An 11,027-nucleotide genomic window follows, 5' to 3' on the forward strand; every position below is an offset into this window, starting at 1 on the left:
AAAAAAAAGTTGGGATTTTCGCGTGGATGCGCGATGAAGAGGGCCTCCGTGACTCCCAGCCGGGCGGATGGGAGAGCAGGCAGCATGTCCACGGCCGCGGCGAGCCCGATCCCGGGGGTGGCGTGTCCCCCGTGTCCCCTCTCCGCCGCTCAGGCCGGTTCCCCGCCCCCCGCCCCCCGCCCCGCGCTTTGTGCCCGTTTAACGTTCTGTCAAAGCCCTGGCAACCGCGGGACGCGGCGGGACTCCCCCTGGGAACGCGGACGCGGGCGGGCGGCCCCGCAGCGGCGTCTCTCCGCGATCGCTCCGTCCTTTTCCCTCGCGCGACCCCCGCCCTCATTCCCACTCGCTCCCCACCTTAAACCCGCCAAGACGGCGGCGACACCCCCCACCCCCCGCGCGCCTTTGGCGCCTTTTCCTTCCCGCCACGTCGTGCCCCGCCGCGCTCTCTCCTCCCTGCGCGTCTCCCCCTATTGGCTTTGGCGCCGCTGGGCGGGCCAGTGCGGTTGGGCCTGGCGCGGTAGCCCCGCCTCCTGGCTCTCCCTGACCCACCCCCGGCCCCGGCTACTCCCGGGGCGGGCCGGGGGCCGCCGCGCCACACGGGAGCCGGGCGCTGCGTGGAGGAGCCGCGCCGCGGCCGCTCCCGCCCCGCCGAGCTACCGCCTCCGTCTCCTCCTTCGTCCCCTCCTCCTCCTCCTCCTCCTCCTCCTCCTCCTCCTCCTCCTCTCCGGGCTCCCCCGCCCGACCTCAGCCGCTCGGCAACCCGACCGCCGGAACCGAGCCGCCGGTGCCCGGTCCGGTACGGGAGGTGCCGAGTCCGGCCCCGGAATCGGGCGAGGGGGCCGGGATGCTGCTCTCGAAAATTAACTCGTTGGCCCATCTACGTTCCGGGACCGGTGGGGAGCTGCACGCCGCTAAACTACAACCAGGTATAAAGAGCTCGGGACCGGTTTTGCTTCGGCCCGGTTCGGTTGGGGGGCGGTTGGGGCCCCCGGGCGGAGCGGTGACGGCCCGGTGTCGCCCGCAGGGAAGGAGAAGGAGCCGCTGGAGAAGCTGTACCAGGTGGGCCCGCTGCTGGGGAGCGGCGGCTTCGGCTCGGTTTACTCGGGAATCCGCCTCTCCGACAGCACCCCGGTAAGTGGCGGGGACGGCGGCGGGGCGGAGGAGGAGGAGGAGGAGGAGGAGGGGGGGGGGGGGAGGCGGCGGGGCGGGCGGCGTGCTCAGCCCGCCGCTCCTTTGGCTTGCAGGTGGCCATCAAACACGTGGCCCGGGAACGCATCTCCGAGTGGGGCGAGCTGGTGAGTGACCCGGGCTACCGGGAGAAACCGGGGCATCACGGGGAGAAGGGGGGGGGGGGGGAGATATGCCGCGGCCTGGGAGGGTGGAAACGGGGACACCGCGGGGGGAGCGGGTGTGGGGTCACCGGGGGACGCGAAGCATCCCGAGTGGGGGGGATGCCCGGCACCAGTGGGGCTGAGCAGGGGGACACCGGAGCATCCCCGTGGCAGGGGGGAGCCCCAGGTACTGGTGGGGCTGAGCAGGGGGGCACCGGAGCATCCCCGTGGCAGGGGGGAGCCCCAGGTACTGGTGGGGCTGAGCAGGGGGGCACCGGAGCATCCCCGTGGCAGGGGGCATGCCCAGCACCAGTGGGGCTGAGCAGGGGATGCCCAGCACCAGTGGGGCTGAGCAGAGGGGCACCGGAGCATCCCCGTGGCAGGGGGGATGTCCAGGCACCAGTGGGGCTGAGCAGGGGGGCACCGGAGCATCCCCGTGGCAGGGGGGATGCCCAGCACCAGTGGGGCTGAGCAGGGGGGCACCGGAGCATCCCCGTGGCAGGGGGGATGTCCAGGCACCAGTGGGGCTGAGCAGGGGGGCACCGGAGCATCCCCTTGGCAGGGGGGATGTCCAGGCACCGGAGCTTCCCGGGTGGGGGGTACCGGATCCCTGGCGCAGCACCAATCCTGCTGATGGCATCGTGGTGTGTGTCGTCCCCCCCCGCAGCCCAACGGCACCCGCGTGCCGATGGAGATCGTGCTCCTGAACAAGGTGGGCTCCGGCTTCCGCGGCGTCATCCACCTCCTCGACTGGTTCGAGCTGCCCGACAGCTTCGTGCTGGTGCTGGAGCGTCCGGAGCTGTCACAGGATCTCTTCGATTTCATCACCGAGAGGGGATCCCTGTCCGAGGAGCTGGCGAGGGGGCTTTTCCGTCAGGTGCTGGAGGCCGTGCGGCACTGCAACAACTGCGGCGTCCTGCACCGTGACATCAAGGACGAGAACATCATCGTCGACCTCGCCACCGGTGAGCTCAAGCTCATCGACTTCGGCTCCGGCACCTTCCTCAAGGACACGGTCTACACCGAATTTGACGGTGAGCCTGCACCCAGCTCCTGGCACTGGGCATTGCACGGCCCAGCCTGGCCGGGCACTGGAGGTTCCCCTCTTTTACTGGGGGGGGGGGGGGGGGGGAAATTAATTATTCAGCCGGCTGCCAAGTCGCTTTTAGGCACGGGGCGGATGTTGTGAAACGGGAGCTGGCTCCCAGCCTCTGCCACCCACCCTGCCCGGGGCTGGGGTGGGGGGGGCCAGCCCCACAAAAACAAACACCCGTGGGGGTAGCGGGGAGGCGGGGGGAAGGGTAAAGGGGGGGTGTTGTTGCAAAACCCCAACGCTGGCCGGTTTGGTTTTGCAGGTGCGGAAGGGCTTGGGCTGCTCCACTCCCCTTGTTTGCCTTGGCTTTTTTTTTTTTTTTTTTTTTTTTTTGGCCAAGGCAGGGGGGAAAGGCGTGGTTTTTCCCCACCCGTGGGTTTGGGGTGGTTTGTATTTTTTTTTTTTTTTTTTGCATGTAACGGTTGGGCCTTCCCCGGGCCCATGCTGCCCTCTTCCGGCACTGGTGGCTTTGCATTTTTTTTTTTTTTTTTTTTTTTTTACAACCCAAAGTTTGTAAACAAGAGTCACGTGCTGGCAAGGGGGTGGCAGGTCACGCTGTGTGTGTGTGTGTGTGTGTGTGTCCCGCCGCTGGTGCAGCCCCCGCATCCCCGAGGATGCTCAGGCGAGGCTCTGCGAGTGGGCAGCATCCGCCTGACGCGCTCCGCCTGTCTCCCGCAGGAACGCGGGTGTACAGCCCACCGGAGTGGATCCGCTACCACCGCTACCATGGCCGTTCAGCAACGATCTGGTCCCTGGGCGTTCTGCTCTACGACATGGTCTGCGGGGACGTCCCCTTCGAGCAGGACGAGGACATCATCCGGGGCCAGCTCTTTTTCCAGCGGCAGGTTTCTCGAGGTGGGTACCTGGCTTTGGGGCGCGTGGGAGGCGACGAGTTTGGGAGGTGGCACCAGGCACGTGAGCATCCCGCTCTTACGGCTGTGGAGGAGGTTGATCTCCTGTGGTTAGCGCGAGGAGGTGGCACACGTCCTGCCATCCCGTTCTCCAAAACGGATCGTGGGTTGGGAGGTTTGGGTGTAGCTTGGAGCGCAGCCTGGACACTGCGGACAGTGCTGCAACGTGGACAGGAGCCTTCTCTGACTGACCAGCGGTTTCTGGTTTCTCTCCCCAGAGTGCCAGCAGCTCATCAGGTGGTGTCTGTCCATGCGCCCCTCAGACAGGCCGTCTCTGGAAGACATTTTCAACCATTCTTGGCTGCAAGGCATTCACCTGCCCCAGGAGACGGCAGAGATCCACCTGCACAGTTTGATCCAGGAGCCTGGCAAGTAACAGCTCCACGCATCTCCTGGCTGTAAGAAGCAAAGAAACCCAGACTTTCCTCGTGACTGTAGCACTGAGCAGGGATCATCAGATGGGAACACGCACATCTTGTCCTGGGGCTGGGCTGGAGACCTGGTCCTCCAAGTGCTGGTGGCCACCATCCAGCCCAGCTGTCCTGGACTCCATCTCGGTGACCCTGTCTCATTTGCTGGTTTTGCCAGGAACTTTTTTTTTTTGTTGTTGTTTTGGTTCTGGTTTTGGCGACTCCCAAGTGTCTTCCTGACCTGCTGAATTCGGGACTGCGAGAGGATTGGAGACCTTATTGCAAGAAAAGCTTAAACGGGGGAAAAACTGGTTTTGGGGGGGAGGGCAGGTACCACGGCTGAATGGCTGTCTCTTCTCCGCTGTCACCGTGCTCGAGTGCCTTCAGTTGTGATCTGGGCTGTGCTGGAGGAAATACTTGAATTTTCCTACACTGCTGCTTTTCCAAGACTCGCCTGGGTATATAAGTTCCTTTTCCCTTTTCAAAAAGAAAACAGGTCAGAAGACACTTGGGAGCCGAGCGGGCGATGCCTCGCCTCCTGTGCCTCCATCTCGCGTGGATTTTCTGGGTTTCTTTGCTTCCCTGTGCCCTCACGAATGCACAAACAATGCAAACCAACAGAGCTGTAAATGTGTTCAAAGTTATATAGGAGCAAAGCTTGATGTACAGTTGTTAATAGTGATAACATTTTTCTTTTTTCCTTTTTTTTTTTTTTTCTTCCAGTTTTTGTTTTTAATTTATTTTCATGAATTTGTTTTTTAAAGACAGAGTTCTAGCCGGTAGGATAACTTATTTATTTATTTATAATTCACGTGGGTTTCCAACCCACGCCTTGCTTCTACAGCTGCTGATCCCCCGGTTTTCCATTCGGGTCTTCCCTCCGTGTCTGTCCTGTGTCCATCCCCGGGCCCGTAGTGTTTCTGTCGGATGTCTGGCGGAGGTGCGGAGCGGCTGCCTGCTCCCCAGCTGTCTGTGTACATAGTTCTGGTTGCTGTTGTTTCCTTGCCACGTGCAGATCTCAGTTTGCAGATTAGTTTTGGTTTTCCCCACGGGTGTCTTGTTTGGGGCTGGGGAGGGGGGAGCCGGCCCGGGCTGTCCGCGCTGTCGAGTCTTTACATGTAACCAAGTGTGTAGCCGGCGGGTTTTTTTCTTAATAGTTAATATTGTACAGGGGAATTCAGAAATCTTATTTTTTTTATGCGGTTTTAAATAAAAACAAACCACTTGACGTGATGGAGACATCCCTTTATTGCGGGGCGGGATGAAGGATGCTGCGAGCGTGCAGGGTATTGGTGACATGGCGTGGCTACTGTGGGGACCACTGGTTTGTCTCCAGCCGAGACTAACCCCGAAGGTTCCACCCAAAGGCTTGTCAAGCGGCATTAACCAGGACCAGCCAGCTGAAAGCACCACGGGGAAGGCTGGATCCATCCCTCTGCGGGGTGTTTCCAGCGCCGACTGCTCCTGGCAGGTCTCCTGGGAGAGATCAAAGGGGTGTGGAGCCCTTTTCGTTTCCATTCATCCGCAGGCTGGTGCGGAGCATGTGCTGGGGACGTGCAAGTAAACAAACATCAAAGCAACCTTGCAAAACGCCGGATGTTGTCAGCCAAATTAAATTTTGGTAAGGCAGATCCTGTTGCTCCGGCTCTGTTGGCGCGGAGCGGGTGTTGCATGCCGGGTGCCGGTGGGTGAAGAAAGCCGCCGGCGGGCTGTCCCCACCTCCAGCTCGGCTGCGGCGAACGCGGAGTGAGAGGAAGTCGATCTTCGGATTACGAGAAGTTGGTCGCTATCAGTCAGCAGCGGTAACGCTTCGCTCGAGCTTTTACCCTCCAAACTGTCAAACCCCGCTTCCCAGCTCTGCAGCACTTCGGCTACAGGGGTGTTGGTTTGGTTTTTTTGCTTGAGATGTTTTTTGGTTTGTTTGTTTTTTTTTTTTGTTTGTTTGGTTGGTTGGTTTTTTTGTTTGTTTTTTAAATTAACATGCTGAATTTTGAAGCCTTGTTCCTGCTTGACCTCACGGAGCACCTGCTGCTGCATACACACAGGGCTGTACATCTACTCCAAGGAAGGGGCACGTTTCCCTTTCTGCAGGTTATTTTGCATGTCCCCCAGCCAGATCTGACACAACAGGACCATCCTTTCCTTTGCCCCAGGGTTTTCTTGCTTAAAACCCCCCCATGCCCAGGCAGCTGTCCCTTTCCCCAACTCACCCCGGGCTTGCCAGCACCGCTCTCTGAGCCATGGGCTTGCTATGCGAGGCAATGGGGTGGGGGGTCCTGGAGCCATGTCCCAGCCTCGCGGGGTGACCTGCTGTGCTGTGTCACTGCTGTGCCTCTGCCTTCAGCAGAAAGTGTTAACTCTGTTTGTTTTGCTTGCTTTTTTTTTTTTTTTTTTTAACTCAGCTGCATCTTTCATCTCCTCAGAGCTGCTAGAAGCAGGAAGCGCAGCTCCAAACGTCTTCAAAGTTTAGGCCTATTTTGAGATGTGGTTTGTATTTAACCTCCTCTCTCACTCGCTTTTCCCCCAGACCATCCGGGAAGCTGCTCTTACACGAAAGCAAACCTCCCCACCTGCTACCGTGAGGAGCCCAAGCCCCTCGGGTGGCCACCGTCCCCCCCGGCACCACCGAAAATGCTATCGCGGCTGCCCCGGCTGCAGGCTGAGTTTGGCCCACCCTTCCCGTAAACGCTCGCTAACTGCTGCCGTGTTTCTTAGAAAACTCGCCGCAGAAAGGCTGAGCGGGTCCGGCGCGGGGCTGGGGTGCTGATAGTCACTTTGTTTCCGCCTGTTGCTGATGATTTTGTCCCCGCTGGGCCTGTGCTGCAGGAGGGGAACGGTGCCATCGTGTCCCCCAGCAAGATCTTGCTGCCCGTGTACCGTTTTGTCCTGCCAGGGTGACTGGGTGTATCTGAGGTTTGGGTGCTGGCAAAGAATCGGTGCGCGTTTGATCCCTGTGCACCAGCCTTCCCCTGCAGTAATGCCTTCACGAGGCCAAAAGCCACCAAATTCATGTCCCAGGCCCCTGCCACGGGGAAGGGACCACGGTAGATGTGATGGGAGACCTGAAGATGGGCAGCCGATGCTTCCCTCCATGCTGCCCATCACCATCGCATGGTGGCACAGGGACTGCACACAAGCTGGAGGAGAGGAAAAGACCTTTTCGCCCCTCATTTCTCCTTGATGGGGAGATGTTCGCTGCCCTTTGGGGCTATCAGCTATGATAGGAGAGGAGGAAGATACAGTAGTTTTCCAGCAGGAAGCTATTCGGAGCCAGCGTCGCTCTCCCACCTTCATTTCAGAACTTCTTATTACTCAGCAGCGGAAGCACCCGCGATTTGGAAAGCAGAAGAAAAACAGTGAAGCAGGATCAGGATGAGATTTCAGACCATTGGAGCACTGGATGGAGTCCTATGGATGACTGAGGACTTGCAAAGGGCCAACACTCATCACACTTGTGGCTTCCTGTACACGTCTATCCCCAGCTAAGGTGCCTGGCGATGCGGGAAGGACTGGCCAGGGGAGCCTGGAGCCACAGCAACATTTCTATTTTGCACGTCTCTTTCTGGGAGTAAGAGATGAGCAACAGCCAAATGTCTTCTATGGCTGGAAAAACACAGACGAGCACTGAGGAGAAAAGCCACCTGGGGAGCGGCGGGGGCCAGGCTCGCCGCAGGGACCCGAAGAGCTGGAGACTCTCACCCCATGTCCTGTCGCAAGGAAAACATCCCGCTGTCCCCGAGGCAGCGTCTGAAACCCTTTGGCCCTTTTCGGCACAGTGAGTCACAGGAGCTATTTTAAACACCTGCCTTAGGATGAGGTGACTTATCAGCAAACCAGGTGTCCCAGGGCTCTGGCTCCCTTGTAATGAATCCTGGTGGCAGTCGGCCTCCAAATGCTTTTTGCCGATGGCCTGTGTGGCAACAGCATTATCTCCACAGGGCCTGTGGGGAAACTGAGGCCCGGTGCCCCAACTCACTGAAGATCTTTTGTGGTGGAGCTTGGGTCTGCCTGCCTTTCCCTGACCTACCCCTCCTCAGGATGGGACTGGCCACAAAGGAGCTAAACCCCTGAAGTCCCCATGGCCCCCGGACAGGGCGTTTAGTTCTCCAGGGGTTGAGACCAAAGTCCTGCACCCTTCTCAGGGTGAAGCATGTCCCTTCCCCAACCTCCTTTGCGGGAAAAAAAAACAAAAAAAAAAAAACCAAAACCCATGCTGTGATGGCAAGGGTGGCCAGGTGCTGGTATCAGGCACCTGGAGCCCTGCTTGAGACCAGTCTCATGTTTTGGAGTTTACATCAACCTTCCTGAGCGTGATCTGCGCTAACCCTGCTTTCGTGACACATCGAAACTGCATCACTCGGCCTGAGAGTTGGTGGGGGTTTTTATGAGGAAAAAAACACTCTATTCACTGTAAAAAAAAAAAAACAACAACCAAACCCAAAACCAAAAAACAAAACCAACCGCAAAACCTTTCCAGTGTGTAAAGTTGAGTCAAATTTAGCAGTTTCAGCTAAAGAAACATATTCTGAAAAGGGGTAGTCGGAGTTTCTTTCATTCTTTTCCAAGCTTTTGGTCCCCTTCCTCCACGGTAATATTTTTGTGTCCTTAATCACCGTGTTTATTACAGTTAGGAGGGGGTTAAGCAACCCAAAAAATGGAACAACAGCTCCTGTTTCAAATTGAAGCAGCCACTTCAGCTAACCTGAAATGACATACAGGCACGCTTGTGCATTTGAAGGGGTTGCAGGGACAGAGATCTCGCCCTACTGCGAAAGCTGTGAGAAAAACAGAAGTGGTAAAATGTCATTTCAGGTCAACCCCTGCCGAAAGTCTTCATCTTACCGCCCCGCTCCCCAAAATGCGCAGGCAGTGCTGGGCCCCCCGGCACCCGCGCGCGGCCTCGTAAGCCATCGGTACCGACCCCAACGGAAACCGCCCCCGTGCTGCCAACCGTGCAGCACGGATGTGCCACGGCACCCGTAATCTCAGTGCCAGGCTACTACTCTTAGCAAATCACTCGCTGTAGCATCCCTGTGTGTGTGCCTGGCTCTGCACAGATGCATGGGCGTGTGTTGATCCTCCCCCAAAGCACGTGGATTTGGCTCAGTTTGGCCCAGTCTGGGACCAACACCAGCCATCGATGCATAGCTGTGGATGCTGAGGACTTGGATTTCAGTCCTTTTCCGCCCTCCTTTGGGTGGGTTTTCTCTCCTTCTGGGGAGAGGAGCAGGGCACGGGCAGAGCGGAGACAATGAGCCACCTTCCCTTGCCAGGGCGGAGGGGTCATTCTCCTGATGCTCTGGCAGGGTGTTTCCAAACAAAGTCTTTGACAAAGCCAATAAACAAATCAGGAGAAGATGATGTGTGAATTGCCATGACTCCAGGACAGATGGACAGGCTATACTCTGATGGGGGATGGTTTCTATTTCTCAGAGTTTGCTGTCCTGTTACGGGATGAAATCATTTGCCATAACCCTGTTTGTCGCACTTTGTAGCGCACAGGATTTAAACTCTGGGTGGAAGGAGAGGCATTTCCACCCTGGATGGGCCAGCTCCTTTCTGGAAACTTTGCTAGTGCAACACAGCACTTCCTGACCAGGAGGGCAGTGATCTCCCTGCAGCTGGGTAACTCGAAATGTTCTATTTTTGCCAGCTCTTAAGTTTCTTTTCTCCATTTCAGCTTTGGGGTGGGAAAAAGAACTGAGTCCTCTCTCTCAGTTTTCATTCTCGTTCAAAATTGAAAGCTGTCAGAGATCCTGGGCTGGCTGCCACGGTCTTGGGTTCACTCTGCCCGCCCGAAATATCTCCCTGTACCCCAAGCAGCAGGTGATGGCGAGGGAAAGAGCAAAAACAGGCTGGGTCTGGGTGAAGCACCCAGGTGCCAGGCCAGGCCCTGTGCTGAGGTGCCAGTAACAAGCCTGTGCCGCCCTCTGCTGTCAGCCCCCGTCCTCCCAAAACAGGCTGGTTTTGCAGAAATGCGTCTGCTTTTAAATTTTTCTTCCCTTTTTTGAGTGCTCCCGACGCTCCTGTGTCCTGCGAGGCTCTCCAAGCCTCAGTTGGCAGGAGCCATGATCCCACCAAGCCAGGCCCGACCCTGAGGGGATGGCGGGAGCCCTGTGTGTCCACCCTAGCCAAGGGGCTGAGCTGATGATGATAATTATCCCTTTTCCGATGATCCCCAATGCCTGAGACACCCCGAGGGACACCCAGCTCCCCTCCTGCCATCGCCCTGTCCCTTGCAAGTGCGGAAAACTTGAGGTGCCTCGTGAGGAACTGACCCTTGGGGTAACAGCCATGCCGGCAGCCTGACCCTGAGAGGTGGCTGCTAATTCAGCAGCAGCCATCGCAGGTTTCCCTCAGGAGCGGGAGGTCCCCATGTCCCCACAGCCCAGGGGACACTGGTGACAGGAGGCCCCGTCCTGCTCTGCCCACACCCAGCACCACTGAGGCCCGGTGGCTGCCGGACATCCCTGTGGTGAGGTTTCTCCTCAGGATGGCAGTGCCCTGTGGGCAGGCAGGGTCCCACGTCACCTGGAAAGTTTGTGGGTTTTTTGACGCCTGTGCGTTGGTTGTTTTTTTTTTTTTTTGGTTGGTTGTTTTTTTTTTTTTTTTCCCTCAGTTTACCCCCATTTATTCAGGGGGCGACTGCTTGCGCCTCACAGCTCGCCCCATCATGGCGGCTACTCCCTCACCCCGATTGTCGTTATGAGGGGACAGGTTGGCACCGGAGCTCGGATGGTGGGTGGAAATGGACCCAAATGGCCTTGAATCCTTGAGGGGACTGTGACACCCGCGGTTGGCGGCGGAGCCACCCCGAGGTGCCACAAGCTTCTGCCACCGCACGGCGTGTGGGTGTCCCGCCCCGCGCATGGTTCTGCCCATCGCCTCCCCCTCTGCGGCCCCGCGGGTGGTTTAACCCGCTTCCCCCTGCCCTCTCCCGATGGTGGTTTCACCCAGGTGCTTGCCGGGCGTGTCAACCCCCGGCCCTGTGAGTGGACTCTCCCCCAGGGCGTTATTTAACCCTACCCGCCCACCCCTTTTCAGGGTTTTCGTTGTTTCGCGGCTCACGCAGGCATCGCCGCCTCAGCTCCGTTTTCGTGCCTCGCTCCATGCCCCTCAGTGCTCGTGGTTTCCTTCACCCTCCCCCCGCCCGAGGTGGGATGGTTTATCCCCTCCTCCCCCTCTCAGGTGGTCCGTCCCGCCTCACACAGCCCCACCTCCAGCCCTGCAGGTCCCGCCCCCTCACCCGACGTCACCCCCCCCTCCTCCCGCTCACGATTGG

General features: G+C 58.5%; 1 protein-coding gene across 1 annotated transcript; it reads left to right on the plus strand.

The window, feature by feature from the left end:
• The first annotated feature begins 524 nt into the window (after positions 1–524).
• Positions 525–4,973, plus strand: PIM1 (Pim-1 proto-oncogene, serine/threonine kinase). The gene is made up of 6 exons (XM_042800251.1): positions 525–926; positions 1,025–1,131; positions 1,245–1,295; positions 1,999–2,365; positions 3,103–3,279; positions 3,554–4,973. The coding sequence occupies exons 1-6, from the start codon at positions 845–847 to the stop codon at positions 3,709–3,711; spliced, it is 942 nt and encodes a 313-aa protein (XP_042656185.1). The 5' UTR covers positions 525–844; the 3' UTR covers positions 3,712–4,973.
• The last annotated feature ends 6,054 nt before the right edge of the window (positions 4,974–11,027 follow it).

This window comes from Tyto alba, unplaced genomic scaffold (assembly GCF_018691265.1).
Source record: "Tyto alba isolate M040663 unplaced genomic scaffold, T.alba_DEE_v4.0 Super-Scaffold_30, whole genome shotgun sequence".
In the NCBI taxonomy this organism is placed as follows: Eukaryota; Metazoa; Chordata; class Aves; order Strigiformes; family Tytonidae; genus Tyto; species Tyto alba.

What these genes read in the sequence shown, in the direction of transcription:
- PIM1 (XM_042800251.1), top strand. Translation starts at nt 845, where the DNA reads ATGCTGCTCTCGAAAATTAACTCGTTGGCCCATCTACGTTCCGGGACC. An exon ending in GCCTCTCCGACAGCACCCCG is followed by an intron (nt 1,132 to 1,244) that starts GTAAGTGGCGGG and finishes TTTGGCTTGCAG; the next exon opens with GTGGCCATCAAACACGTGGC. An exon ending in CCAGCGGCAGGTTTCTCGAG is followed by an intron (nt 3,280 to 3,553) that starts GTGGGTACCTGG and finishes TTCTCTCCCCAG; the next exon opens with AGTGCCAGCAGCTCATCAGG.